Source organism: Eubalaena glacialis, chromosome 12 (assembly GCF_028564815.1).
Source record: "Eubalaena glacialis isolate mEubGla1 chromosome 12, mEubGla1.1.hap2.+ XY, whole genome shotgun sequence".
In the NCBI taxonomy this organism is placed as follows: Eukaryota; Metazoa; Chordata; class Mammalia; order Artiodactyla; family Balaenidae; genus Eubalaena; species Eubalaena glacialis.
Genome location: NC_083727.1, coordinates 1,427,849 through 1,454,427, shown reverse-complemented (window position 1 = coordinate 1,454,427; position 26,579 = coordinate 1,427,849). Strand labels below are relative to the sequence as shown.

Sequence of the window (26,579 nt, the reverse complement as noted above, 5' to 3'; positions counted from 1 at the left end):
CACACCATTCAATTATTGAGAATTATGGTCAAATTCCAAGCGCCTGAATGCTCAGCCTTCTTTAAAAATAAAAAATAGAGAGGCTGCCTCTCTACATTTAGAGAAAATGATAATTACGATGTCCTTCCCTAAGTCATCTGCATTTCCTCACTTAGGGTTTCAGGAAATACAAATAGACCACCTCTTACAACACAAAAATTAGCAGGATTTAGGTTATTTCAGGTTTTCATCTAAAATAGAAGGGAGCTGCTTCTGGGTGGGCTCCTGTGTGCACTGGGCCTGCGAAGGTCCCGAGATGTTTCACGGTCAAGTTTGCTCCCCTGGTGGCCTCTGTCTCTGTCTCTCTATCTTTCTTTCTCTTGCACAAAACTGCTGTGTTCCAGGCCAGCTGCAAGTCATAAGAACAAGTCTACGAAAACTCAAATGCTTGTGAGGAGAGGAACGAGGTCAGGCAGTGACTTTGTAAGAGGAGAAGTGTTTCACGAGGATGGGGTTCCCCAGGTGCGGCGCTCTGGGCGCTCCTGTCTCCTGGGAGCCTGGGGTGTGCCATCGCGACTGGAGAGTTAATTCTCATGAATCAGTTTCGGGGAAAGAGAAGAAAGGGGTTGAAACCCCTCAGTGACAGAATTCAGTCAAATGTGCTTGTGGGCTTGCTCTACCCACTTTTATGTAAAAGGACACTTTTGTTGTTGTTGCGAGATCTTGGAAAGGTAATGATCTGTTTTCACTTGCCTCTTGGTTAAAATAAGCACAGATCATTTTAGCAAGTGAACTTCTTCTCAGGAAAAATGAGAGCCTGCAGAGTCTCTCTCCTGTGTCCCAGGGCCCCACTGAACAAAGAACCGTCCCCCTCCAGGCGCTCATCACCTGCCTCCTGGCTGGAGCCTTTCTCCAGAAATCCGGGAAATGGCCAGGGACCTCAGCTCCCAACCACACACACCGAGGGATTGTCCCTCACACCCTCCCTGCCACAGTGCACTCGCAGCCCTTCCTCCCCAGGACCCCAGGTGGGGCTGTGAGGACCCCGCCTGGACCCCGGGAGCGATGTGGCTCCCTGGACAGCCGTCCCCCCATGGGGCCTTCCTTCCCCCGTGGCTTCATCTCAGCTTCAGCTTCGGTAGGTCTTTACACGTCGCCAACGAGGACACTCAGAGATGCAAGGGGAGAGTTTGGGTATCTTTTTAAGGAACGAAGCACCCTGAGTTTGAGAATTCCCTTTCTTTCTCTTCCTGATGAGGGAACAAGTTGATGAGGTCCCTGCAATTTTGCTGAAGTCCATTCCCACTCTTCCTCCAGCTCAGACTGGGCCAGGGGAGGGGTTGCTGTGAGTAGAGCTGTCTCTACCCCTGTAAATATTACCGGGGCAAACATGCCAAATAAACCTGTTCAAATATACACAGAACCCAGGGCTCTACACACTGCTGTGGAGTATTGAGTAGGGACCACAGCTTGGGGTTTTCTCTCTTTCCTTTAATAAATCGCTAGGGCTCCATAAATCAGAGCAAACGCCTGTGAAGGGCAGGTGACATTCCAGTGACCAAAGGCTCGTGATGGCTCCACTTCCCAGAGCTTGAAGCTTTATTGGATTCATCTTCGTGTTTGTTGTTTCGTCTGGGGTGAGGAGGACTACACGGGACAGAGGGTGGGACACATGGGGGGTTGGGAAGCCCGGGGGGGTGGGCAGGGAGCGCCATCAGTGGTCCAAGGAGGGCAGGTGTGGGAGCAGGTGGCCGGATCTAAGCCCCATTGGGAGATGCTGTGAGCTCTGAAGCCCTGTGCCCGGGTCGTCAGAGGGGCCAAGGAGAGGATGGGGACCCCAGAGCGGTCAACGGGGACTGCGTGGAGGGGCCCCTGGGGCAGGGGCTCTGTGCTTGCACCACCCCGGCAGCCCTGGGTCCTGGGATGAAGGTGAGATTGTGTGGAGCTGTCCAACAGGGAGAGACTGCCCCCCAATTCCAGGCCGACAGGGCGCTCCTGACACCCGCGACTTCCAAGGTGATGGCAAAACCTGGTGAACGCAGGAGTCAACCAGGCACTGAATTCCCAAACTCAAAGAAAAACATTGCTATTCAGACTATTAAAGGTACACAGAACATGTGCACCCCTGTGCAGACCTGGACGGTGTCCCGGGCCAGTGGTGGAGCCTTCAGGGGTTCAGCCACCAAATGCCGAGCAGAGCAGAGAAGTTACCAGTTATCCAGATGTGTGAAACTGATGGAGGTTGGAGTTTTCAGAGCTTCCCACCATGTGTCTGGGACGTCCCCTGGCACTAAGTGGCCTTAGATAGCCTTATGCTTTCCATCGAACACTCTTTGAGATGTCTGGCTTCTTTTTTCTTTGCTCCTTCAAGTTTTTGAGAGTCGACCAAGACAAGGACAAAGACTGTGGCTTGGCCTGCGGGGGTCCCGCCCAGAAACCCCTCTGCGCCTCGGACGGGAGGACCTTCCTGTCTCGCTGTGAATTTCAGCGCGCCAAGTGCAAAGACCCCCGGCTAGAGATCGCTCACCGCGGAAACTGCAAAGGTAAGTTGCTTTCCATCATTTGTTCAAGAATCAGTCGCTGAAACGTACGCCCATGTGCTTTATTTTCATTTGGCTAAGGTTTTCTATGTAAAATGTCAAGGGTTTATGTTCAGAGCACGTAGCGAGAAGAGTCATTTCTGAATCATTTTTTTTTTCTTGTTGAATGCTCTCTTTTCTTAGAATGTTTTATGACATCATGACACAAATTTATCCAAGGGTTTCACAGAATGTTTCCAAAGTCTCCTAAAATTATTCTCATGGAAGTTTTTTTTATTGCTTCTTCCAACTCTTTCTCATTTCACCTTTTAGCCTGTGGGGAGTGTATAATAGCACCTGTGCCGTTTTCAGTGATGTTTTTTGGGGGGGGTGCAATTTTCAATTTTCCTGATCTAAGAAGCAGATTTGGAGTTACGAAGCAGATTTGGAGTTAACAAGCAGGCTTAGAGCAAAACATTGAAATGCTTCCCATGTTAATGAAGGGTTTGACTCAGCAAAACACACTGATGTTTCAAGCACAAATGGAGTCAATTTCAGAAAGAGATTTAACCTTCTTTTTCTTATTATCTAGGAAAAAAGACCACACAGGCTAAAACACCCTTGAGACAATGTTCTGCGATGTTTAGCTGTTAGCGCCAGCAATCTGCCCAAACAAAGAAGAGCTACTGTCTCAACTCTGTGCTTGGCCAGGTTTTGAGTAATTGCTCCTCCTTTCATAATGCGACGCATCCTAGGTGAACAGGTTGGAGCCACTGCTCTATGTGACAGTTTTGCCTGTCCTTGGACGTGGGCACCACTCCCGCTGACACCCCGCAGGACGCTCTGCCCACAGGCGTCGGGGCAGCCCAGCACTCACCTTCCACGCGAGTCTGATTTGTGTGCCCTAAACACGTCCCTCGGAGAAAAGTTTGGATGTAACTTTATGCCTTGATTGTTGTTACACACCTCAGGTATCTGTGCTGAGAAATGAGAAGTGACCTAAGAATAAATTCAAATATCAGGTGATCTACCTTTCAGAGAACCTTCTAGAAACAATGGCCTGTGCTGACTTAGCTTGTGAGAACAGGTGCTGTGGAGGTGGCAGTAAAGTTTGAGTTTTACGATCCTCTTTGGTGCCCTGTTCCTTTAGAGAACCCCCATCAAATGTCCTTTAGGAGGATAATTCCCATCAAACACTCTGTCAGAGGACGATGAGGAAGCCGCCATATTAAGCCTCTGCGTTGGCCATAGTCTCCGTGGGCGTCTGTGGTGGATTCATTAGGCAGAGGCCAGAGGCCGTCCATCTGTCTGGGTGAACATTGACACCGGAGGCCTCTGTGTCCACAGTTGAGGTCGCTCTCCCGAGCCTCCCATGTCGAGCTCTGCAGAGTCCACGGTGGGCTGCTTTTGCACAGGGAGGGTAAATTGGAATTAAGCACAGATGGCCTTTTGGTGATGTCATTGTTAGCTTATTTGTGTTTGGATCCAGCCTAATATTTTTCTGGATAATTCCCTTGGTTGGGATTCTCACACATCACTGAAGAAATTTCATACCATAAATTTGTGGCACAAAAAATGTGATAAGGGACGGGTCTTCCCTGGTGGTCCAGTGGTTGGGACTTCGCCTTCCAATGCAGGGGGTGCAGGTTCCATCCCTGGTTGGGGAGCTGGGGTCCCACATGCCTCGTGGCCAAAAAACCAAGGCATAGGCCAGAAGCAATATTGTAACAAATTCAATAGAAGACTTTAAAAATGGTCCACATCAAAAAAAAAAAAAAAAAAATCTTTAAAAAATGTGATAAGGAAGAAGTAGGTAAAAACAAAACTTATTTCCTAAAAACAAGTTTAGTTTAAATCAAAAGGATTAAAATAAAAAGAATGCGAAGATACCTGTCAACTTCGAGGTCAAGTTTATCTGGTGCTCCGGTTGCCAAGGGTAGCAAATATTACTTTAAAGAGACATTGTTAGTTGTACAACGTAGTTTGAAATAACTGGGCATCAGGTACCTCTGATGCTGTAGATTTGGGGGAGTTGGAGCTCTGAAGTGTCTGCTTCTAGCCCGCATCCTGTGGGTGAGCTGAGTCTGGTCCATGCTGGGGCTGCCCGGAGAAGGGCTTCCCAGCCCGCAGGCAGTGTTTTCCCACAGACGCAGCCTTTCCCTGGAGCCAAGCTCTGAGCGGGAGCCGAACCTCCTCAGACAGGATGGGCTCCTTCATTCCGGCTCATTTACTTTGCCGGTCGTTTCCCTACCCTGTCCCCCTGTGTCCAGCATTTAACACCCCCCAGCCTGCCCCAGGACCACGTGGCAGGAAGGGTTCAGGGTGAATGGGAGGGGACCCTGGTGCTGATGGACCAGAGACAGGTGTCCTGGCTGCCCCGGGCGGGTGCTGCTGTGGCATCCCTGTGTCCCCAAGGGCACAACCACTGCCAATTCCGCACCACACCCAGGTCGAGAGCTTTGTGCTATGAAGGTGAGAGCGGGAGAAGGAGATTGAAATGGCACTTCCACTGCATGGAATACGAATATTCATCCGCATTTGCTCTAAATTATTCCTGGTTTTGAAGTTGGCTGGTATATCGTAGTATCAACTTGGCAAGTGTGAAGCTGCATATTTTGAGGGCATTTCCACATATTTGGTTGGTGACAGTTCCACAGGCCGGTCTCTTTTGGATGTACTAGTTTGGAAACGATTGAAATATTTCAGTATTTAATTAAGTTGGATTAAAATTTTTTTGTGCATTTCATATTATGCTCTAACTATTGACCTTGAACAGAAGTGCATGGGTTTACACTGATGGATTTTTCTCATATTTTCTTAGAAATTTGTGGAGTTTGTGTTTTTAGAACTCAGCAAGCACATTAATATTTTTCTTTTGATCTGAGACCATTGGGCCTGTCTTTCTTTTCAAGAAAGATCTGTGGCATTGAATTAAAAAGCCAAAAAAACAAAAACAAAAAAAAGAAGACGGAGAAGAAAAAGAAGAAGAAGAAGAAAAGTCAAGATGCTGGTAGTTCTTGGAACTATTTAGAGATTTCTGGAAACAGAATTATAAAGGATATCTGACAGAAACAACTTCCGGGAGATTTCCGAGACCCGGGGCTTTTTAGTGACCAATGAATAAGAAACGGAACATTGTTACAAAGTGCTTCCTGATACTCGACGTCCCCTTTCCCATTCGCTGCCCGAGTCTCATGGCCACTGCCCTGATCGTCATTGCAGAGCGACCCCCTGGCAGTGTTGGGGTCTCCGTGGGTCGCAGCATGGCCGGCATACGAGCGCGCAGGGGTCCACAATGTCGAGGAGACAGACCCCTGCCCCACGACAGGGGTTATTATTAATATCGCGGTTATGGCGAGTTTCCAGAGCCCTTGTTCTCTCCCTGCGAAAACCCTGGGCTTTCACTCTGGCCACATCGTGACCCTTGGCCTAGAAACCTCAGTGTGACTTACGGGCCCTCTGTCCCTGCTGGGCTGCTGTGACCAGGCGTTACCTTAGCGCTCTCTGGGCAGGTCTGGCCCTCAGGACCGCGTGACCGACCTCTTCCCTGTGTGTGACCCAGGCCACTTGCAGGGGGCATCCCGCTGACCTGGGCTCAGTGTGCACTCCGCTGAGTCCTGCAGGGAGAGAGCTCAGGCTCCCAGCACTGAATTTCTGGAAATGCCGAGGAAGGTGTAAACCACACATGTGGTCAGCAGGGCTGTCGCCCCTGAAAGTACCGAGGTTTTCAAGCAGAATTTCCGCGAGGCGTGAGGGTGCTTGTCACCCCCAGTCGGTACAGTACCGCCCTCTCTGAAGTGCTCTGTGTACTTTGATTTTATTAAAACACATGATGTAAAACCTAACAGCAGTGGTGCCCGCAGCCCAGCAGCAGTACCTCTGATGCTACTGGCGTGGCCAGGCAGGCAGCCGGCTGTGGATCTCCACGTGGGGCAGAGATGGGGGCGGGAGGGCGAGGTCCTGGCCGCTGCACCTCGCAAGCTCCCAGGGGCCGGGGGACCATGGAACCAGCGTGAAGGGGCCAGGCCAGGAGGACTCCACCTGCCTTCTCGCCTCTGAAACAGGGCGGTTGGGTCAGGTGAACACGAGGAATTCTTTCCCTCCGAAGATTCTTCTGATCATAAAGGTGTGCTCCTCCCAGGCCTTTACTCACACTTGGAGAGCCAGGAAGTGGGCTGGAAGCTTCATCCTGGCCATTTTCCTCAGGCTTCGGATGACACTGCCTTTGAAGAAGGCAGAGCATCTGGATGTTCCCACGTAGCTTCACCTGGAGGCTTTGTTAACCCACAGCGGCGCCGAGGACCAGGGTGCAGTTTGGCTGCTGGAAATCAGTCAACCTGCCATCATTTTCTTCAATGAAACAGGTATTTCCATGAGAGGAGTCTATGCAGGGTGTGTGGCACGTGTGCATAGGTACACGTGTGTGTGGGCACGCACCTGCGTGTATGGGTGTGTATGTGTGTCTCATGCGTGTACATATGTACACGTGCGCGCGCGTGTCTTCTGCCCGGTCCTCTCGGGGGTCTGTGTCCCTGCTTCCTGCTGTATCTCGTCAGACTCCTTTCGCCCACAGGCAGGCTCGGAAATGCCCTTTACGTGTGTGGTTCCAGGACGTTTTAATCTTGCTGGCGCTTGTCCCTTGCAGAAACTCTACCGCACTCCTGTTGACCGTAACTCCTTCATGCGTTCTAACAGGTCTGATGTTAGAAGCGCCCTCGTTATAGACTGAAGCAGACACAATGAGAGGTAGTGCCATTGCTCTCACGTTCAAGCCAGGCTCAGGAACACAACAGAACTTTTTGAAATGTTCGTGAAAAAAATCTTTTCTCTGTTTGCTTTAGCAACCCTGTATCCTCCAAGGTTAGTTCATCAGAGGAGCTGGGGCAAGCGCAACGCGGCCTCAGTCAGTCTGCCCCGCGAAGGTTTGTAGCCAAACTTCACACAAAAGGACCCCGGGGTCACTTGCACGGGGACCTAGGGTGATGCGTTGATGTCTGTGGTGATCAGTCATCACAGAGCTGCTTCTGATCAGTTGTTTCCTGGATAAATGTTGTAAAAAACATTGGAATACTTTTATGTATTCTTGCAGTCGTTTACACTTTATCTTACTCTTTTTCCTTTAGGACTTGGCCACCCCAATTATGTACCCTGGCTTTTCCTATTCTAATTTGTTTCTGTCTTTATGCGTTTACAATGGTAATACTTAAGATGAAAACTCAGTTTCTTTCTCCTCGGCTCTAAGATGCTCTCTCTGGTCAAGGGACGGTTTGGACACTTCCTGTGGCTCTGCCCGAGCTGGGCGGCTGCAGGTGGGTGGGCGGGGAGCCTTCCTTGGAGTCTTGCTGGTCCTTTATCATAGCACAGCCCTCTGTATCATTTATGCCAAAGAACATTGCAGCACAGAATTCTTCATTTTCCTCGGATGCTGGCCTTCAAAATTACGGGTGGGTAAAATATTCCAACTTTTGAAACACAGGGTCTGCCTTCATTCGATGCCAATAAAATTAAAGGCCTGTCACCCTCGGGCTATCGGTTCTGCGGCCACTACCAAGGGAGAGCTGGCTTCCTCGTCAGCTTTGTTCGTTCTGACCCCAGCCTTGTCGGAGCAGCCCCCGTGCTGGCCACGGGGACCCAGCGGTGAGGACTGTGTCCCCAGAGAGTTGACACCACCGTGCTCAAAACCATCACCATGTAGTCGCCCTGCTAGGTCCAGGGTCAGTAGGTCTATTGACCCGAAAAATACCCAGTGTAGCCTTTCATTGTACATTTCATAAATGGGACTCTAAAATAATCCCCTATCCCCAAGGGTTTCTGCCTCAGTAAGGAGCTTGCTGAGCGGCTCTGTCTCTGGGGTGAGGACTCACACAGGAAGAGTTAAAGGAAACGCGATCCGCTTTCTTCTGGGTAATGTTTCCATGTCATCCTGTGTGTGATGGACAGAGGACCTCCCAGGAAGAGCTCCCGGGCTCGGGGGCGGTCAGGGTCAGGACCGCCTGTAAACATCAGTGCTCCATGACCTTGCTCTGGCTGAGCCTCCTCGGGTCCTTTTAACTGTTCTTCTCCAAGATTCTTCTGCATAAAATGTGCAGCAAATCTGTCTCTTCCAATAATTGCTTAAACCTGTTTTGAGTGATTTTAGCAAAGTAGGAAATGGTTTGCTTCCTGTTTAAATGAAAACCATCATTAGAAACAACCACTATAAAACATGGCCGTTTATTTCTAGTTTAGAGCAAGCAGTGCATCTTGATAGTTTCCATGACTAACATATCTTGATGCATAGACACGTTTTGTGATCCCCTTGGAAAAGGAATCTCCTTTACTATGCAGTTGAGAGAAAACAATTAACAACCAGGTAAATAAATTGCTTACAAAACTCGTTATTACTAACAAAGAACTCATCCAAAAATTTTTATTAAAAACCTGTTGTTCGCAATGCCTTGCTAAACACAGGATAGAAATTATTTGTAAAGTCTCTGCTCTTTCAGATAACAAAAACTTTCTAAAAAATATGATCAAATTTGCATCAAAGCAAAAGCTTTTCTTTGGTCTAGTAAAAAAGTGATTGAAGTCCTTGATTAGAAGGAGCTTAATGCTTTGATTTAATTAAAATATTATAGTTTTCAGTTAAGCTGGATTTTCCTATGAGGTAAAAATTGATCATAGTTTAAAAATGACTATGAACCAAAAAGTTATGTGATACCACTTCATACCCACTAGGATGGCTATCACAATTAAAAATGAAAAACACAGAAAATAAGTATTGGTGAGAATGTGGATACATTGGAACGCTTGTCCATTTTTGGGCAGGAATGTAAAACGGTTCATACACTGTGAAAAACAGTTTGGTGTTTTCTCTATAAATTGAACACAGAATTATCACAGGACCGAGAAATTCCCCTCCAGGTATATATATAACCATACGACTTGAAAACAGAGGTTCAAACAAAAGCTTGTACGTGAGTGCCCAGAACAGCATTACTCATAATCACCAAAAGGTGGAAACAGCCCAAATGTCCATCAGCACTAGAGCAGATACACATACTGCGGTGCGTCCGTACGACGGACATTCTTCAGCCCTAAGAAGGAATGAAATGCTGGCACAGGTAACGCCGTGGATGGACATTGAAAACACACTGTCACACACTTTGATTCCATTTATATGAAATGTCCAAAATAGGCAAATCCACAGGGACGGAGAGCATAGTGCTGTCGCCGGGGGAGGGGGGGGGGCTCCTCAGTGGGCATCGGCTTCCCTGTGGAGATGAGAATGCCCTGGAACCAGATAGAAGTGGTGGTTACACAACATTTCGGATGCACTAAACACCACTGAATTGTACACTTTAAAATGGTTAAAATGACGAATTTTATGTTTTGTGTAGTGGTCCCACAGTAAGGACAAATTATCGTGCTCATGTTTTGAGGATTTAATTCTCAAACAGTTAAAAATGAAGTGTCCAGAGTAAAATCGCAACAAGGCCCCTGAACAGTTAAGCACCTGGTTAATTTTTAATCTCACCACAGGAAGTGTAAAGAGAGAAAATATAATTAGGGAAGAAATGTATCACCTGTAAATTCAGCTCCAAGACTGTTGAACCTTTCTGTTCCACTTAAAAGTAATGGACAGATTGGAAAAATAGAATAATATAATTCTGAGGCTGTGCTTAATATTTTGGTTTCTATAAAGAGGGGCATTTAATTTAGCCTCAGGGTGTACCTGTTAACCACATGTGGTTTACAGCGATGTTAAGGGCGCAGGAGAGCGTTCCAGCCGCTCAGGATGAACCGTCCCGGACCTCGGCCGGGGGACACAGCACAAGGGGGCGTTAACGACAGTGCGCTGTACACGCAGAAACTTTCTGAAAGGGTCAGCCTCAGGTTAAGTGCCCTAACCACATAAAATAAAAAACAAAGTAGAAAGAACACTAGGGAGATGTTGTTAATTTGGGGCGAACTCCCTGGCGTGTTTCTGTATTTCCGTAGGATGGATGGGGTAGACTCTCTTCCGCCTCTTCTCAAGAGTGAAGGCCCTGCACCTGACTAACGCTTTCCAGGATCAGGAGTAACAGGCCGTTGGTGTGAGGCAAACAGCACTCCCGTCTAGTAGGCGGCTATAGACTTGCTCTCAGGGATGCTTGATACGGGCCCTGTAGTTCCTGCTGCAAAGTCTTCCTGGTTTCCTGTGGCTGAGTCCTCAGCCACGTGCCAGACGTAAACCCGGAATTGAATGTGCCGTCCGTGTGAGAGGTTTGAGAGCTCTCCTGCCAGTGGCAAATGCGGAGTCTTTTCCAGAAGCCTGGAGCCCGGAACGGGGCCCGTGGGTGGTTTGGGAAATGTATGCGTTTTTGGCGTGTTCCACAATAGTTCAAATGTTAGAAGTAATTTGTAGCCCCGTCTGTACCCTTGTGGAGACCTTGCAAGCCGAGAACTCATGTCACTTTTCCTTTTAGACAGTCAAACCGCAGGTTATGCTAAAAAAATGAGGACAGAAGTCCAGCAGAGCAGTGATTTCTCCTCAGCTAAAACACAGGCTGCATTAAAACCACATGTTGCCGAGTGCTGGCAAAAATGCAGATCAAGACGTGAGGCCTGAGCCTGCCTGGACGTGTTCCCCGAAGCGCAGGCCCATCTTGCTAGAGGCGGCTTCCGCGGAGTCCAAGATAAGGGTTTCCGGCAGCAGAGTCAGTATTCAGACATGGACACTGCAGGACAGGCAGCCCCGAGCGCTGGAGCTCGTGCCCAAATGGCATTTCTCTTGGTTGTAGCCAAGAGATTTTACTACCAAGCAATCAGAAAGTCACCATCTAAAAATGCTGGGCAGTGGACACGTTTGAAGCAGTATCTCTGTGTCCAGAGGGCCTTCCAGATCTAGACAACTTGTAATTTAAATCTGGAAACACTTAAGAAAAATGGGGAGACCCATTCTTTTCAACTTCTAAAATTCAAAGGAGCTACATCAGATGACGGTCTAAAGAAACAAGACGTGTGCCTGGGGTGCTGCCTGAGGGCGTGAGGCTAATGGTGGCAGCCCTGGGGACGTGCTTCTCCACGGTGGACGCAGATTCCGCACAGCATATTTTCTTGGCCTGTGGTCGTGAGAAGAGGGGCCTTTATCGGGGGTTGGCCCACCTGTGTAACTCCTACCGGGTCCTGAGACAATCACCAGGAGTGAACAGGCTCTGGTACCCGGTTCAGGTGGAGCAGGCCGGCGGCTCCCAGGCGCTGCCTTCCCACCAGCGCAGGTCCGGCGGCTCCCAGGCCCTGCCTTCCCACCAGCGCAGGTCCGGCGGCTCCCAGGCCCTGCCTTCCCACCGTCCCATGGCAGGTCTTGGTGTCTGTTTCCTCATTCCTGCCATCCAGAGCTGGGTTAGATGTGCTTGACTGTTTCAGTCTTTTCCTTTTCTACTAGTTTATGGTGTCCCAGGGGATATCTTCCTAAGGAACAGTAGGAACGTCGTGCTTTGTATCAAATCATCACGTTGTAGTATTTTCATGTGAATATGTGGAAATTTGTGCTCACTTGGTGCGGGGACTGATAAAGATATTTGACCCTTTAATCTGATTTATCGTTGGACTTTCCACTTGAGGTGAGAAGCGCGGGAGCCTGGTATCACTCTGACATCCTAAGAAACTCAGATGCAGAGGAAAGAGGCTGCCGGGTGGACCACAGATGGGACGGGTCCCCTGGGCCGCAGCCGAGGGCGGAAGCCACGTGCCCCCAGGGTGCCCGCCCGCCCCGCCTCCCTCCAGGGCAGTGCCTTTGGGCTGAGTTTCACTGTGGCTCCTAGACCCGGTCCCCACTTGGCACGTGGCCTGGCCCCTGTGCTCCGATGGACCCCCTAGGATCCGAGAGTCTGTCTGTGACCGGCGGGGCCACTGCCCGTCTTGCACTGTCCGGGAAGCAGAGTCGACATTTCACCACGGACAAGCCGAGTGGCCTTTCAGAGCCTCGGCTTCCTCGTTCACTGGACGTGGGCGAGCGTCCCTTCCCGCGCTTCCTGCCGAGGCCTGGCCTCCCCACAGGGATCCTGCTCAGCGGCCGGGTGCCCGCCGGGCAGCCACCCTCTGCGCCAGGCCCCCCTGGCCCCGGCGCCCCGCGCGGCACCTCTGCCGTGCATCCCGCGGCCTGACTGCCGCCTCCGCCCTGTGCCTCCCCGCAGACGTGTCCAGGTGCGTGGCCGAGAGGAAGTACACCCAGGAGCAGGCCCGGAAGGAGCTGCAGCAGGTGTTCATCCCTGAGTGCAACGACGACGGCACCTACAGCCAGGTGTGCAGCCCGGGGAGGGGGCGGTGGGCCTCTCACGGGGCGGGGGTCTTCCTTTCTATCTCAGAGTGGCTCCTCCCGAGGGGGTCACTGTCGTAAACAGGGCAAGTCCTTCCCCGGCGCAGGTGCCCCTGTCACGGCCGTGCTGTCCACCCTCACTGCTGGGAAACGGACGGCACAGCTTCCTCCAGGCCGGCTCACGGCTGAGCCTCCGGCTCCAGTTCAGTGTTAGTTGTGGAGGAGAACACGCCAAGGTCACATCCAGTTTCTGGGGTCACCTCGTTAGTCAGTGGCGGCGTCTAATCACCCAGTGCTCTACCTGGAGTGGGTCAATATTGTTATTGTCAATACTATGATTTCTTATTAAGGGAAACAAATTCCTGAAGTACTATGCTAACTGACATAGCTTTTGGTAGGGAAAAAAAACCACACACAAGACAGGATCTGCTGTGAGCCATCCAATAATCATGTGAACTCTATGTATTTTTACAACAATCATTTGACCTTTGAAAGACTCAGGAAGGGGAGAGAGAGAGACGGAGAGAGAGAGACATAGAGAAGCTGGAGCCATGGGTGGTGTCCACGCTGGCTGGCTGGTGGTGGTGGGGAGCTGGGGCCGTGACGGGACATCCCGCCGGCAGCCGGACCGCAGTCTCCTGTTGGTCCTGACTCCATGGTGCCTGGGTTTCCCTCTTGTAAGATGCGGGCTCGGGCCCCATCGCAAAGATGAAGGATTAGATACTGAACAGTTACAGGCTGGCGCCCACCAGCGTTCACTATAAACGCCTCTGGTCCCTTTTGTCCCTAAGATCCCAGGTTCCAGAGCATCACAGGTTGTTTGCCGGGTGTTCAAATGGGAGGACTCAGGAAGCACCGGGCCTCCTGGACCTGCGTTGGAAATGAGGCTGGGCTGCAGGTGGTGGAGGGGGCCTCGCGGAGGTCGGGCGCCACTTGCACTGACTGCCCCGTCCCATCCCGTCCCTCCTGCAGGTCCAGTGCCACAGCTACACGGGGTACTGCTGGTGCGTCACACCCAACGGGAGGCCCATCAGCGGCACCGCCGTGGCCCACAAGACGCCCAGGTGTCCCGGTAGGTCCAATTGAATTTACGAGGTGAAACTGCTACTGACGTTATTGGCTGCTTTGTGATCATCTTACCAATGTTTGCTCATAACTGAAAAGAAATTCAGTTTAGGTGGAATTATGAGGAATGTTGGGAATGGATTTGAGTCACTGGACAAAGCCCAAAGTATTATGAAAACTTTGTTTTTAAGAGAGCTTAGGAATGGAGGATCTGGGTCTGAACCACAGTAGGTTATGGCAACTCGGGACTCTTAATTTTTAGAAATAACCACAAGGACCGTGGTCATCAGTGGAAATGACCAAATGCTTTCATTGGCCGAGAAAAGCGAACATTTCTGCGTTTGTATGTATATGTTTGCAAAGAAAAAGTGGATCATTCGTCACAGATCCCTTTCCAGATGGTTTATTTGTGTTATTTTATTACTCATAAGAGGGCTTCATGTACTGAAGGTAATAATATTGGCAGGAGAATAATCTATAAAATGGTCTGTTTTCCATTAATATTTTACCAAAAATGTTATAAAAGATTCAGATCATTTTTATTTGAAAATGGTCTGCAGCTTGAGTTTTGATTAATTGGTGAGGGAGACCTATCAGACCATTTATGAAGCAATTTCATGATATTTATGTCACAATTACTAGATTAAGCTTACTAGGGAAAAACATACTGTTATGTAACAATACAAAACATCTTCCTGAATTTTCATGTAAAATATTGAAACGTGTATTTACAGTTTACTTTTAGACCCCTTTTCTGTTTCAAGAACAGGCATCTTATAATTAGAAATTCTGTTCATGATTCAGACATTTATACCAGGAGCCAAGGCACAGGTCAGAACTCATAACTGCTTCAGAATGATGACGTACGTAATTAACAGTAACACAAAACCTAATATTTTAAGTGACTGGTCATCACTTAAAAGCCAGGGGATGTGCATAATGTGGAATTAAAATATACTTATTTTTAAAACTGTTTTGTCATCCAAGATCTAAATATTGCTGTAAATATATTTTTAGTGAGCTTACATTTGCACTTAATAATTCTTTTACAAACTCGTGGAGTAAATGAAAGAGAAAAAAATTAGCATAAGGAGTTGGCCTCTGTGTGTGTCCCTCACTCTGAAAGTTACTTGCAAATCCTTGTTTCATTTCAACCAAGTAACAGCATTTTGAGTCAAGCCCACCCTTATTTTACGAAGGAGACAGCAGAGGAGATACCTATTTCTGTGATTTTAGTGACACCTTTTGAGAAATTAAGTAGTGTCTGAAAGAACTTTCTTAGAAAACCATGAGCAAAGTTGGCTGGATTTCTTATAACTTCCCTATAACAAACACTTCGTTTCTAGAATCAAACCACTGTACTGTTCACTCACATTATTTTTTCCAACCAGGTAGCAGCAATTTTTGCTGTATAGAAATGCTCCATTGTTTTCACTGCCCATGTGGATGTTTTTGTTTCAAGTGATGGGTTATGGAAGAAGGAGTATTCTTTCCTTTTGCTTAGAATCTGGTGTTTATTGCATGGAAAATGCCAGCGGGGGCGGGGAGGGCGTGTCTCTGAGGACACTTGTGATGTGGGCAGGGCAGGCTCCTTCCCAGACCAGAGACCGGGCTCCCTGTAGGAGTGCCTCCCTTTCCACCCCCGTGGCTTGGTTTTGCAGCTTGGCCAGAGTTATGGGAAAATTCTATGAATCCCCAGCTGTATTCATGCTTTTATTCTGCAGAGATATGGGTGGGGGAGAGCAGGTGCCTGTGCTTGGAACACGTGTGGAAACTGTGCGCTGCAGGGGGTTGTTGAGAGAATCTTGGTATTTAAGGGAGAGTGTTGGGAGGACTCAGTGCAGGCACACACAGAGTTTATGATAGACTTTTGCACAATGTAACATAACTTCTTCCCAGATATTGACACATCCTCCCCAATCACTTGCAAGTGCGGTAATGAGCATCACTTTGTGAGAGATTGTGGTTAATAATGTGTATGTCAGCTGGTCAGTTTCCATCTGCAAACCCCCAGGGGCGTCCTCCTCCCTTCCCTGGGACCCTGGCTGACACCTGCTGGGGCTGATATGCTTTGTCCACTCTCTGTAGAGCGTGGGAGTGATTTCCATCTAGTTTATTACAACTGGGTAAATGTCAGCAGTCAACAGTGGTCTTTGGCCCTGGAGTTCGCACGGAGCTTACCGTATAAGCACATTCTATAGAAATTTGAAAATAAGAAAAAGATACTAAAACTTAGCAATAAACAATAACGGTCACTTAGAATGCATGTGTGTGTTTATTATGAACTGGTGCAGACACACATTAAAACTTAGCAGTAAACAATAACGGTCACTTAGAATGCATGTGTGTGTTTATTATGAACTGGTGCAGACACACGTTGCAGCAGCCCCTGGGGAGGGCGGGGGACGTCCACTCACGGCTGATTTCAGTGGAACAGAGGGGGCCCCAGCATCCACATCCCCCCCGCCGCCCCCGCCAACTCCTCCCAGAAAGACCTTCAAAGGGAAGTATTCTTTTATTTCACAGTCATGTGTTTTTAAGCCATTAAGCAAAGCACCAGATTCCTATGTATCAATAAGAAGAATGGGATAATGAGGCCATCTAGCAGAAACAGACAAAAGTCTTGAACAGGCAGCAATTTATAAATGAGGAAATCCTAGGGACCAGCGCACATAGGAAAAGGTGCTTATGCTCATGGGTAGCAGGGAAATGCAAACCAGCCTCCCAGGGAGACTCCCTGACACCCAGGGGAGGGGCAGCTGCGGTGAACCCCGGGGGGCCCCGACGTGCCATCAGCTTGTCCCTGCAGACGGGGCACAGGACGAGCAGACAGGGGCCCACTTTGTAGCGGGAGGCGTGTGAGAGAGTGTGCATGGCACGCTGGTAGTGATGACCAGATCCTGGAAGCCAGCAAGCATCCACTGGTGTCGGAGGGAGAGATTACGTGCTTGCTTGGCCCACGGGTAGGACATGAACGGCAAGAACACAGGAGCTGCTGCAGCGAAACGCGGCTCTAGTGAGTGTGTCCGGGTGAGGGGCCGGAGCCCGGAACGCCGCAGCCCATTTAAAGTTCAAAAACCAGACAAAACTCAGCTTCAGTGGTCAGGCTCTAAGGACAGTGGTGAGGTGTGGAAGGGGGAGAACTTGGAGATGGGAAAGAGGGCTGGGCCTGGGGGCCCCTCCCCCCTGCCGGGACACTGTTTCCCTGGACCTATGGTGATAAGTCACTGGGCTGTGCGTTTGTGTTGATGCACTTCACGTGTGAGTGTGATGTTTCACAGATTCAGAAAGTTAAAGATGCAAAGCCCACGGAAGGGGTAACACACTGATTTAAATTCTCCCCGAGGTTATAAGTTACCTGACATCCTTTCTCGAGGATTTTGACAGAGGGAAGGTGCTGGATGTCTAGGAAGCGGCAGAAGGGGAGATGGGGTCAGGACGGCCCCTTCCCTGCAGGGGAGGGATGGCAGGAAAGAGGCTGCAGGAGGGTTTGGGGAAGACCAGTGTCAGGGCCAGCATCTGCCAGGGGATGCGCAGGACGAGCGGGGAGAGCAGGCTGGGAGCCCACGTCATGGCGACAGTGGCCGGGCTCACACTTACGGGGCTGTCGTGTGTCAGTGTCACGCCCCGAGGTAGAAGTGGTTTTACCTTCTATTTACAGGTGAGAGCCTGACCCGAGGCCCCTGTGCATGTAAGTGACGGGGCTGGGATTTCAATCTATGCTTTTGTCTCCATTGCCCACATTTTATGCCAAATACCATAATGTGACTTCATGGGCCTTGAGTTCCTTATTTATAAGAAATAATGAGTTCGAACATGTGTAACTCCCAGCTCTGAGCTCCATGACCACGGGGCCGTGTTGTCCAGGCCCCAGCGAGGTGCTTGAAGGGCAAGGAGGGCCACTGCCCACCCACTGCGGTGACTCCTCGGTGACCCTGGAACCCACCGCCGGCTTTAATCAGCTTTCACCAAGTCAGCGCACTTCCTGGACCACTGCTGCTCGGGCGCTGACAGGTCATCGCACAGATTTTCACAACGAGGGGAGGACCTGCCTTGTCTCTCCTTCCGGCCACGGACTCGGACTCGTGACTCTCAGCGGAGCTCAAGCCTTAGGGGTCAGGGAGCTTCGGGGCAGAAATCGGCCCCTTTGGCCCCTGTTGGCACCTGCTTCCTGGTGACGGGATCGTTCCCACGCGGTGAGGACCCTGAGAACGGGATCAGAGCCGTCCCTTCAGTGAGCGGTAGCGGCCAGGCACCGTGACGCTCGTCCTCGTGGAGGCTCCCCCTTCCCTCCCTAGAAACCCACCCATCATTTCTCGTTCACGACCATCTCCACCAGCAGCACTTACCGAACCTTCGCCAGGCCAGGCGCCCACAGCCGGACACACCCGTCGAGGATCTGGGAGTTCTGTGCGGAAGCCGCGGGCCCCCGGAGAGGGGCGACTCACCGTCCGAGAACGCGGGGAGGCGTCTGGAGGAGACAGCTCCCAAAGAAGAGGGGCAGAACTGGCTCCTTCCACTGCTTGGTCTCAAGGGGCCCTGGGTCTGCTCTTCCCCTTACCAAGTCGGGTGGGGAGGTGAGCAGGGGCGGGAAGGGCTTCCCCTCTTCTGGGGAAGCAGCAGCGTGTTGCCCTGAGACGTGTTCAGGACCAAACAGCTGCGCTTGGAGCTAAATCCAGATGCACTCCCAGCCCTGCCCTGCCTGACAGCAGGCGTTCCTGGAGATCATACCCCCAGCCCTGCTGGTCTAGACCCCGGGTCTGCCGCGGGGAGGGGGCTTCACTCGCACCAGGCATGCTCAGGACGGTCAAGGCAGTGCCAGGCAGCCCACTGGGTCTTCCCTCCGTCTTTCTTGCTGCTGAGGGGCCGGGGCCGCAGGTCTCCATCCGGGCACAGCTGATTTACATTTATTCTGTAGGGATTTTCTCTTGTTCTTTCTAAAGATTTGAAGACTGACATTGCTGGGGGCGGGAGGAGAGCTTAAAAACAAAGGACTTTTTTCCGAGGGAGGATTTCTGTAGCTGGCCCATTCTCGATTATTTGGAAATGGCTTCGGGGTTTTAATCTCATCTCCCTCTGTTCCCGTGCACCCTAGCCAAGAGTTTATTCCTGGCGTGAGTACAAAGCAGTCGAAGACATTGTAAGCCGAGCCTACATGCAGGAACTCTTAATATTACAATATCCAAGGAATCTTCATATGTAACTCAGCTTGAGGTATGCGTTTGAAGTAAGCTACAGACCTCGGGTTATAGAAGAGACGAGAAACACCCGTAACTGCGGCTTGAGATTGTGCCCGCACCGCCCTGCACCCCTCTTTAAACCAAAGCCAGTTGTAGGGACGATGTTTCCGGGGAAGGAGTGGAAATCTTGTTCATCCGGCCATGGCCACATCAAGTGTTTGAGGAGTTCCTTCTCAAAGTGTAGAATACGATCTACTCTTTGATTTTAATGATGGAAAGCTTTGCAGGAATGAGCAAGTCAGTGGTCGTTTCTGGGAGTTTACTCAGCTCGTATGCATTCTGATGACAGCTTCTCGGACTAACTTCTAAATTTGGGTTTTGGAAGGCCTGGTTATAAATGACAGAGAAACTTGGATTAGATTGAATAACTCTTCTATATGTTATTTACATTAATTGAACTATGATCTTTGCATTTTCCTACCATGCGTAAAGTTTTGGCCTCTACCTGAAATGGTAGAACTCCATGTTTGTACGAATATCCTTATGATTTCCGAAAATTTTCACTTTATAAAGAGAAGCTGTTTTTTTCACCAGTGAATTTCCCTGGTAATGAGTTAAGGGCCCTCCATAGCTGAGGAACTTGAAAGAAACATCCAGAACAATTGAATTCCCAAATATTGAAATCAACAACACAGCTGTGCCTCTGAAGTACCTCTTTATAAGAATTATTCAAATGCACATTCAGGGTCCTTTGCTTGATGGGAAAGGTTACAGACCAGAGGGATCCAAATGGCTTTTTCTTCAGGCTTAACAATTCTCTTCCTGAAAAGGATACTTGTTAAAATAAAACATCTGAATACCTATTGGTGAGGAAATGTGAAAAGAAACAACTGTAACAAGATGTAGAAATGCACTGAACAGAGCCCACGTTTCAGATGGGGGTGAGCCCCGGGGGAGGGGTTGGCTTTGCTGCCAGCCTTCAGTGCAAACTTCTCTAACGAAGTGATTTTTTAGAGAAAAATATACATTATATTACTGTCTAACACCTACTGTTATGACGATTTTTGAAGTATTGAGGAAATTCATTTTACATCCATGATGAGAAAAAATAGTAATTTGATACAGCCAACATGGGATTTGTAAAATTTCTGATAAAAGTTCCAGATTGTGGAAATTTCAGAAGGTGTTTAATTGACACTGAAAGATTTTTTAAAAATTAAGTCAAATATTCAAGGAAAAGACCACGAGGTGCAGTTATTGTGCTAAACAAGACTTAGAAGCCTGTTTGAGAATTAGCATTAAGGACCTCTGATGACCCCGTCTGACCAGCACCAGCCAGGAGGCAGATTTTCCCTCGGCCCTTGCCTGGCCATGGTGCTGGGGCATGTCTGCGCCCAGAGCCACAGCTGTCTGTCTGTCTGTCTTTTCCTTTTCAGTTGGGACTTCTTTTGAATTATTTATTTACCTGATGGGCAACATTTTGGTGTTGTTAGTTTTCCTTTCTGGAAAAAAGTACTTTCTGGTGTATAATAGTTGATTTATATTATAATCTGCTCTATTATTGTACCCCATTATACATTTTATTTGGTGGCTACTTTATAACCTCATCTTTCATTACTTTAAGACGGTACTCTATAAACTGTCCTCTTCCACACTTAAGCCATAAATAGCTTTTTTCTCATATTTTCTAATTTTAACAAAACTTCATAAAATAAATTAAAAGGTCTTTTAGAAGTAAACGGTCCCAGAACATATAACTCTATATAAATAACAATGGATAATCTCTTCCAGAGGTATCCCATGTCTCCGCATTAAAAAACAAGTATATGTATTTTCCTTATTTTTTTTAAACAAGCAGAACAATTTTTTATGGCACCTTTTTAAGTGTACAACTGCAATGGTCAAACGTTGGGAAGATTCATGAAACTATTGACTGTGAACGACCCTGTTGCAAGAATGATAGTGATGTTTGTTTTCTCTGGCCATTGAAATACTTTAACATTCAGACATTAAAGTAAAAAATATAAAACAGAGACATTAACGTGGACACTGATGGAAAGTAAATCCAGAAATAATCTCTCAATTTTTTAAAGCAAAATTTGTGATTTACTGATTTCTTCTCTTACCATCTTGAGAAGGGGATTCTCAGATGTGGGTCAGTCAGGGTGCTCAGCTCAGACTGGATGAAGTCTGAACATCCCTTTTGTCTGATGCCCGTCCAGCCAGGAATCACTAGGTAAGAAAAAAGACGCACGGAGAGTAAACCCAAGGTGACACCCCCTGTCCTTCGGGACGGGGCGGGCCTTCTTCCAGCCCATCAGTTTTGCAGAGGCTCACTGCAGGGAGACGAGCTGATTTAGTTTGGTTTCTGGGTCCACAGAAATATAAAAGTAGGAAAACAGGAGACATCGTGGTGGGTCTGAGGGAGCCGCTGGGGCTTGACAGACAAGACACAGACAAGTTCATAATAACAAAAAGAATACAATAATAATAATAATAATCACTGCAGAGAGCACAGGCCAAGCCCTTTTCCTTAGAGCTCTGGTGTCCAAATTTTGGTCCACAAAGGGGCTTGACAGCACAGATTCCTGCCCCCCACCCCAGAATTTCTGATTCCATGGGTCTGGAGGGAGGCCTGAGGTCTTGCTTTTTTGACACGTTTCCCGGCGAGGACGCTGGGGCTTCTGGGCAGAGGGGCGACCGAGAGCCCCTACCTGCGGTGGCCCGTCTCCAGTGTCAGCCCCTGGCCATTCCTGGGCGAGAGACACAGGGCCTGGCTCTGTCTCTCCTCCAAGTGGCCTGACCAGCCCGCTGGGGTCCTGGCTCAGTCCCACCGCCCGGATGTCACCTGAGCTGAGTAGGAGCGTTTGGTCCGAGCCCCTCGGGCGTCTGGCAGAGGAAGATGTGCTTCGGCAGGTGTGCCTGGATGTGAGAAGGTGGGTGTGGCCGCAGGGGCTCCCCAGGGGCCGCGGGCAGAGCTTCCCCCGGGGCACCCAGGTCTCGGAAGGATGCCCGAGGCCTCCCCGGCACAGGGCCGGGTGGGCAGTCTGGAGGGGACCTGGCCTGAGAGCCCCAGCGTCGGCTCCGGGGAGGCACGCGCCTTTGCACCTGGGCCGGCCGGCTGTGCTCCAGAGGAAGCCCGTCCAGCTCAGAGGGACCACTGCCCGCCCCCTGGGCCGTTTGCTTCGCTGGAGGCAGAGGGACCAGGGGCCCTGGCGCCCACTCCAGATGATCCTGTCTTTGCTGCCCTGTAGGTCAGGCTGCCTCACCCACTGCCCGGCTGGGCGCACCTTCCTGGAGCCCGTCCCCCGGCCTCTGGCCTCGCAGGGCGGCTCAGGGAGGGCCCTGGTCACAGCCAGGTCACCGGAGTGTGTCCTCAAGGGTTTTGACTGCAGAGGGCAGGCTCCTTCTTGTGTCAGAAGCACTGGGTAAAAAGCTCTGGCTTTGTGGGTGGTTTCTGCCAAGGGGGAAAGCTGGTGAGGATGGGAGTGAACAATGAAGGTGGCTGAGAAGTGGGGTGAGGCGCCCAGGGTCACGGAGCGGTGTCTCACTTTACTCGGCCAGCGGGGTCCAGCTGGGGAGGGGCCGGGGCAGCGCACGGCTCCGGGGCTGCCCTGATGCCGTTCTGAAGGTCCACGTGGTGCTTGGACTTCCCAGGTTTTCAACTGCTTTGACCCAGACGTTCACTGAGTTGCATCTCCATCAACGTTGGGAAGTAAACTGCGGGGCATAACAGCGTACTGATTTATTAAAAGTCACCCCAATGGCCCCCACTGTACATGCTGGTTCGACTGTAGGACGGCCCCTGGCACCGACAGAAGGGCCGTGGGCCCGGGCTGTTTTCAGGAACTCTGGCTCCAACGTGGACTCGGCGCCTGGCCCTCGCATCCCCAGCACGTGTTCCAGGCAGGGCCCTTTTCTGACTCTGCTCTCCAGTCCCTGGGCCTGTCCACAGCCAGGAGTGCGTAAGCAGGTCTGAAGTCAAGCAGTGCTGTCAGGAATGGCCAGGGTTGCATTAACCTTCAGGTTACGCCCAGGCCTTCCACACGCGGGCTCCACGCACTGGTCTCTGCAGAGGCCGAGGTGAGAGGAGAGCCTGCCTGTGTCCTTGCAGACAGAGGATGTGTGTAGAAAGACACAGACATGGTGCTTACAGAGAGACATCTGGAGCCCGCACGTTGGCTATGCTCCAAGACCTGCTGTGCGCCTCTCACTGCCGGCCTGTGCTCTTGGCTCCCCTCTGCTGTCCTTTCTGCCTCATGGGGGTTCTCCTTCCAACCTCCTTGGGGAGGCCAGCCCTGACTGCTCAGACCAAGTTAGTTCCCCTGCGGGCTAAAAGCACAGGCATGGACCCTGGGTCTGCCACTTACTGGCCAAGTGACCTTGGGCTGTTACACCTCTCTCTGGGTCTCAGTCTCCTCATCTGTCTAATGGGTATAATAGTGGCACCTACTTCAGGGTTGCTGCCATCATCAGATGACTTAATGTATGTGATGTTCATAGAATGATGACCAGCACACAGAAGGAACTGTATAGACTATGTACACAGTTGTCATATGAATTATTTGAATAATTTCTGTTTAATGCCTATCACTCCAAAGTAGATGGAACTTTTTCGTGCTGTATCCCGTGAACATGTTGAATGAATCAATGAATGAAAGAAAGTGGCCACAGAGAGGCCGATGTCACGCAGGTATCCTGCCAGTGGCTGCACATTTTAACCATTTGATCTTGAGTGGAGACAGCATTGCTCTTTGTTGCAAGCGGCTGTTACCCTCTTGACCTATAAAATATACATACGTGAAGAGAGAGGCTACAGGAGGAATAAACAACACGTAGATACCTGAGTGTCCTGAAATATTTTAAGTGAAAATTCATTGTGGCCTCTTATGTGTTGATTTCTCTGCTGGCTTCTTCCAGCCTGTGAGGGAGGTCCCCACGCTGCTATTTTACGGATGAGGAAACTGAGCTTTGGGCAGGTGAGGGCACCTGCCCAGGGCACAGAGCTGGTAGGTAGTGATGTTTGTTCTGTCACCCACGTTCTGCCCTCTTCCCACAACACACAGTCGCCACGGTTATCCACGTCATCCACACGCGGTCCTGGCCAGAAAGTACAAGGCAGAGCAGCCAGACAGCTCCTGAGAAAAGCCAGAAGTCCTTACCCTGGAGGAGGGGCCCAGAAGGATGGTGAGACCTGGTTTAGGTGCAGAGCTTTGTGGGACCTCTGCTTTCAGAGCCCAGGGTCAACAGTCTAGCGACCAACTCAAAGGAGCAGGAAGAGAAATGCTCGTCCAGAAGATACGGAGGATTGTAGCCTCTCTGCCCCTTCTACTCCCTTTCCTTCCTTCTTTCTTCCTTCCTTCCTTTCTTTCATTCCTTCTTTCCTTCTTTTTTCTTCCTTTCTTTCCTTCCTTCTTTCCTTCTTTCTTTCTTTCTTTCTCCCTTCCTTCCTTCCTTTCTTTCCCTTTCTTTTTCTTTCTCTCTTTCTTCCTTCCTTCCTTTCTTTCTTTCCTTCCTTCTTTCTTTCTTCTTCTTTCTCCCTTCCTTCCTTCCTTCCTCCCTGCCTCCCTCCCTTCCTTCCTCCCTTCTCTCTCTCTCTCCCTCTTGTCTCACTCTCTCCCCCTCTGGCTGAAGCAAAGCCACGTGACATTGCGAATCTGCTCCTGGACATGAGATTCCAGAAAGGAATAAACCCCTGCAGCTTGTTTAACTGTGCTCTGAAGGACCATCAATCTACTTGCTAAGCAAGTGCCTGCCTGCAGTGAGCTGACCTCATTAAACCCTCTCACGGCTCCTCTGGCTGCACGCGTTGCGGCCCCTCTGCCCCTTACGCATTTCTAAGGTGCACTGAGTGCTTGTGAAAAGGGCTCGTCTTAGACCACCAACCCTTTCAGCAAACACTGCACCCTGCCTGGCGCTGTTTTGGCAGCAAGCGGGCATTGCTGAGTGTAGCTGGATTTGAACCAAGGACTCAGGACTACAGGGCTCATTATTCTTTCCCTTGACTGTAGCCAGTCCCCTCACATTGTCTTTGTGTGGTTTCCTCCACCAGAAATGCATACCTTAATTGCTAAAAAAGCCACCCTTTTAAAATAGCGTTTAAATGGGATGAGATCTCACAAATGGAAGGAATTCAAATGTGTCCTTTGAAATAGGAATCTGAGGGGCAGAGTGTTCCTGTCTGAAGGTTCAGCCAACCAGCCCATGGTCTGCAGAGCTGTTTACTGCCATCCAAACTCCTATTTCTAGGCTCCCTTTCTGCACTTACATCCTGGAATCTCACCTGCTCCAACTCTTGGGAGTTCTTCAGCGAATTCTTACCTCCAGAAAAATGTAATGAAAGAACAAGAGTGGCGTTGGGGTTCTGGGTTCCTGGATTCTCCTTTGCCCAGCGGCTTTGCTGTGTGGAGAGTGATGCCCACCTGTCTCCCGAGTCCTTGAGGACAGGGAGCTGGGGGAAGCTGGGCCGGGAAGGCATGGAGGGGCTTCTGGTCCAGAGGCAGTTGGATGAGGAAGTACATGCCCTGTTGGGATTGCCCCCCCCCCAGTTCTGTGCAGCAAAATATTTGGAGCGGGCTTCCCTAGTGGTGCAGTGGTTGAGAATCCGCCTGCCAATGCAGGGGACACGGGTTCGAGCCCTGGTCTGGGAAGATCCCACATGCCGCGGAGCAACTGGGCCCGTGAGCCACAACTACTGAGCCTGCGCGTCTGGAGCCTGTGCTCCACAACAAGAGAGGTCGCGACAGTGAGAGGCCCGCGCACCGCGATGAAGAGTGGCCCCCGCTCGCCGCAACTAGAGAAAGCCCTCGCACAGAAACGAAGACCCAACACAGCCAAAATAAATAAATAAATAAATATTTAAATAAATAAATAAAAATTAAAAAAAAAATATTTGGAGCAGGTTATCCAGGGATGCTTAGTTCTATGTTAAAATTATTTCTACATCTTAGGAACAAGATGGAATTAATTTCGTGCGGATTTATTTAAGTGAACACTGATTGGATTGGGCGGTGGCTGGTGAGCAAGCCACTGCACTGGTTGGTTCAGAGACAGAAAGGGAGCCGAGGGAGCAGGTAGATACTCGCTAAATGTTGTCTTCAGACCTCAGCCGCTCATCAGAGCGTGAACCAGCAGCTTGGAGACTTCAGCCCCTAGGTTACAAAATATTATCTTGATTCAATCGAGAAGCTCTCTTGGGGAGGGGGGCTTCTAATTATTATTTGGGATGTTTGCATTTAGCTCAGAAGAGTAAAACCTACATAGTCGTATTCAGAAATATTACTGAAATATTGTCATTTCCCAGTCAAAATAGAAAACATTTTTTGACTCTCTGCAGAAACACATGATAAAAATAAACCGATGACTAAGAAACTTAAGCCCTTTAAGAAATCTGGATTTGTAAAGAGATGCTACAAAGGGAGAAACGAGCAAAGTAGGATCTTGAAAGCTTTGTCAGAAGGCCACACAACGAGCTCACTTTATATCCCTGGGAATTCTCACCAGAAGTAAAGCCCTGTGTTTTGACCCTGGAAAGCATGTAACATTTCACTGCATGGT

The 26,579-nt window shown here is 49.7% G+C and overlaps 1 protein-coding gene across 4 annotated transcripts in view; it reads left to right on the top strand.

The window, feature by feature from the left end:
- SMOC2 (SPARC related modular calcium binding 2) overlaps positions 1 to 26,579 on the top strand; it is a 155,112-nt gene that overhangs the window by 42,655 nt on the left and 85,878 nt on the right. For 2 of the 4 annotated variants that reach the window (XM_061207136.1, XM_061207135.1), the window contains exons 2-4: positions 2,351 to 2,522; positions 12,656 to 12,762; positions 13,750 to 13,849. In XM_061207136.1, the coding sequence (XP_061063119.1) occupies positions 2,351 to 2,522; positions 12,656 to 12,762; positions 13,750 to 13,849 (379 nt within the window). The remainder of the gene's footprint in view (positions 1 to 2,350; positions 2,523 to 12,655; positions 12,763 to 13,749; positions 13,850 to 26,579) is intronic. The other 2 variants (XM_061207138.1, XM_061207137.1) reach the window with 1 other exon arrangement.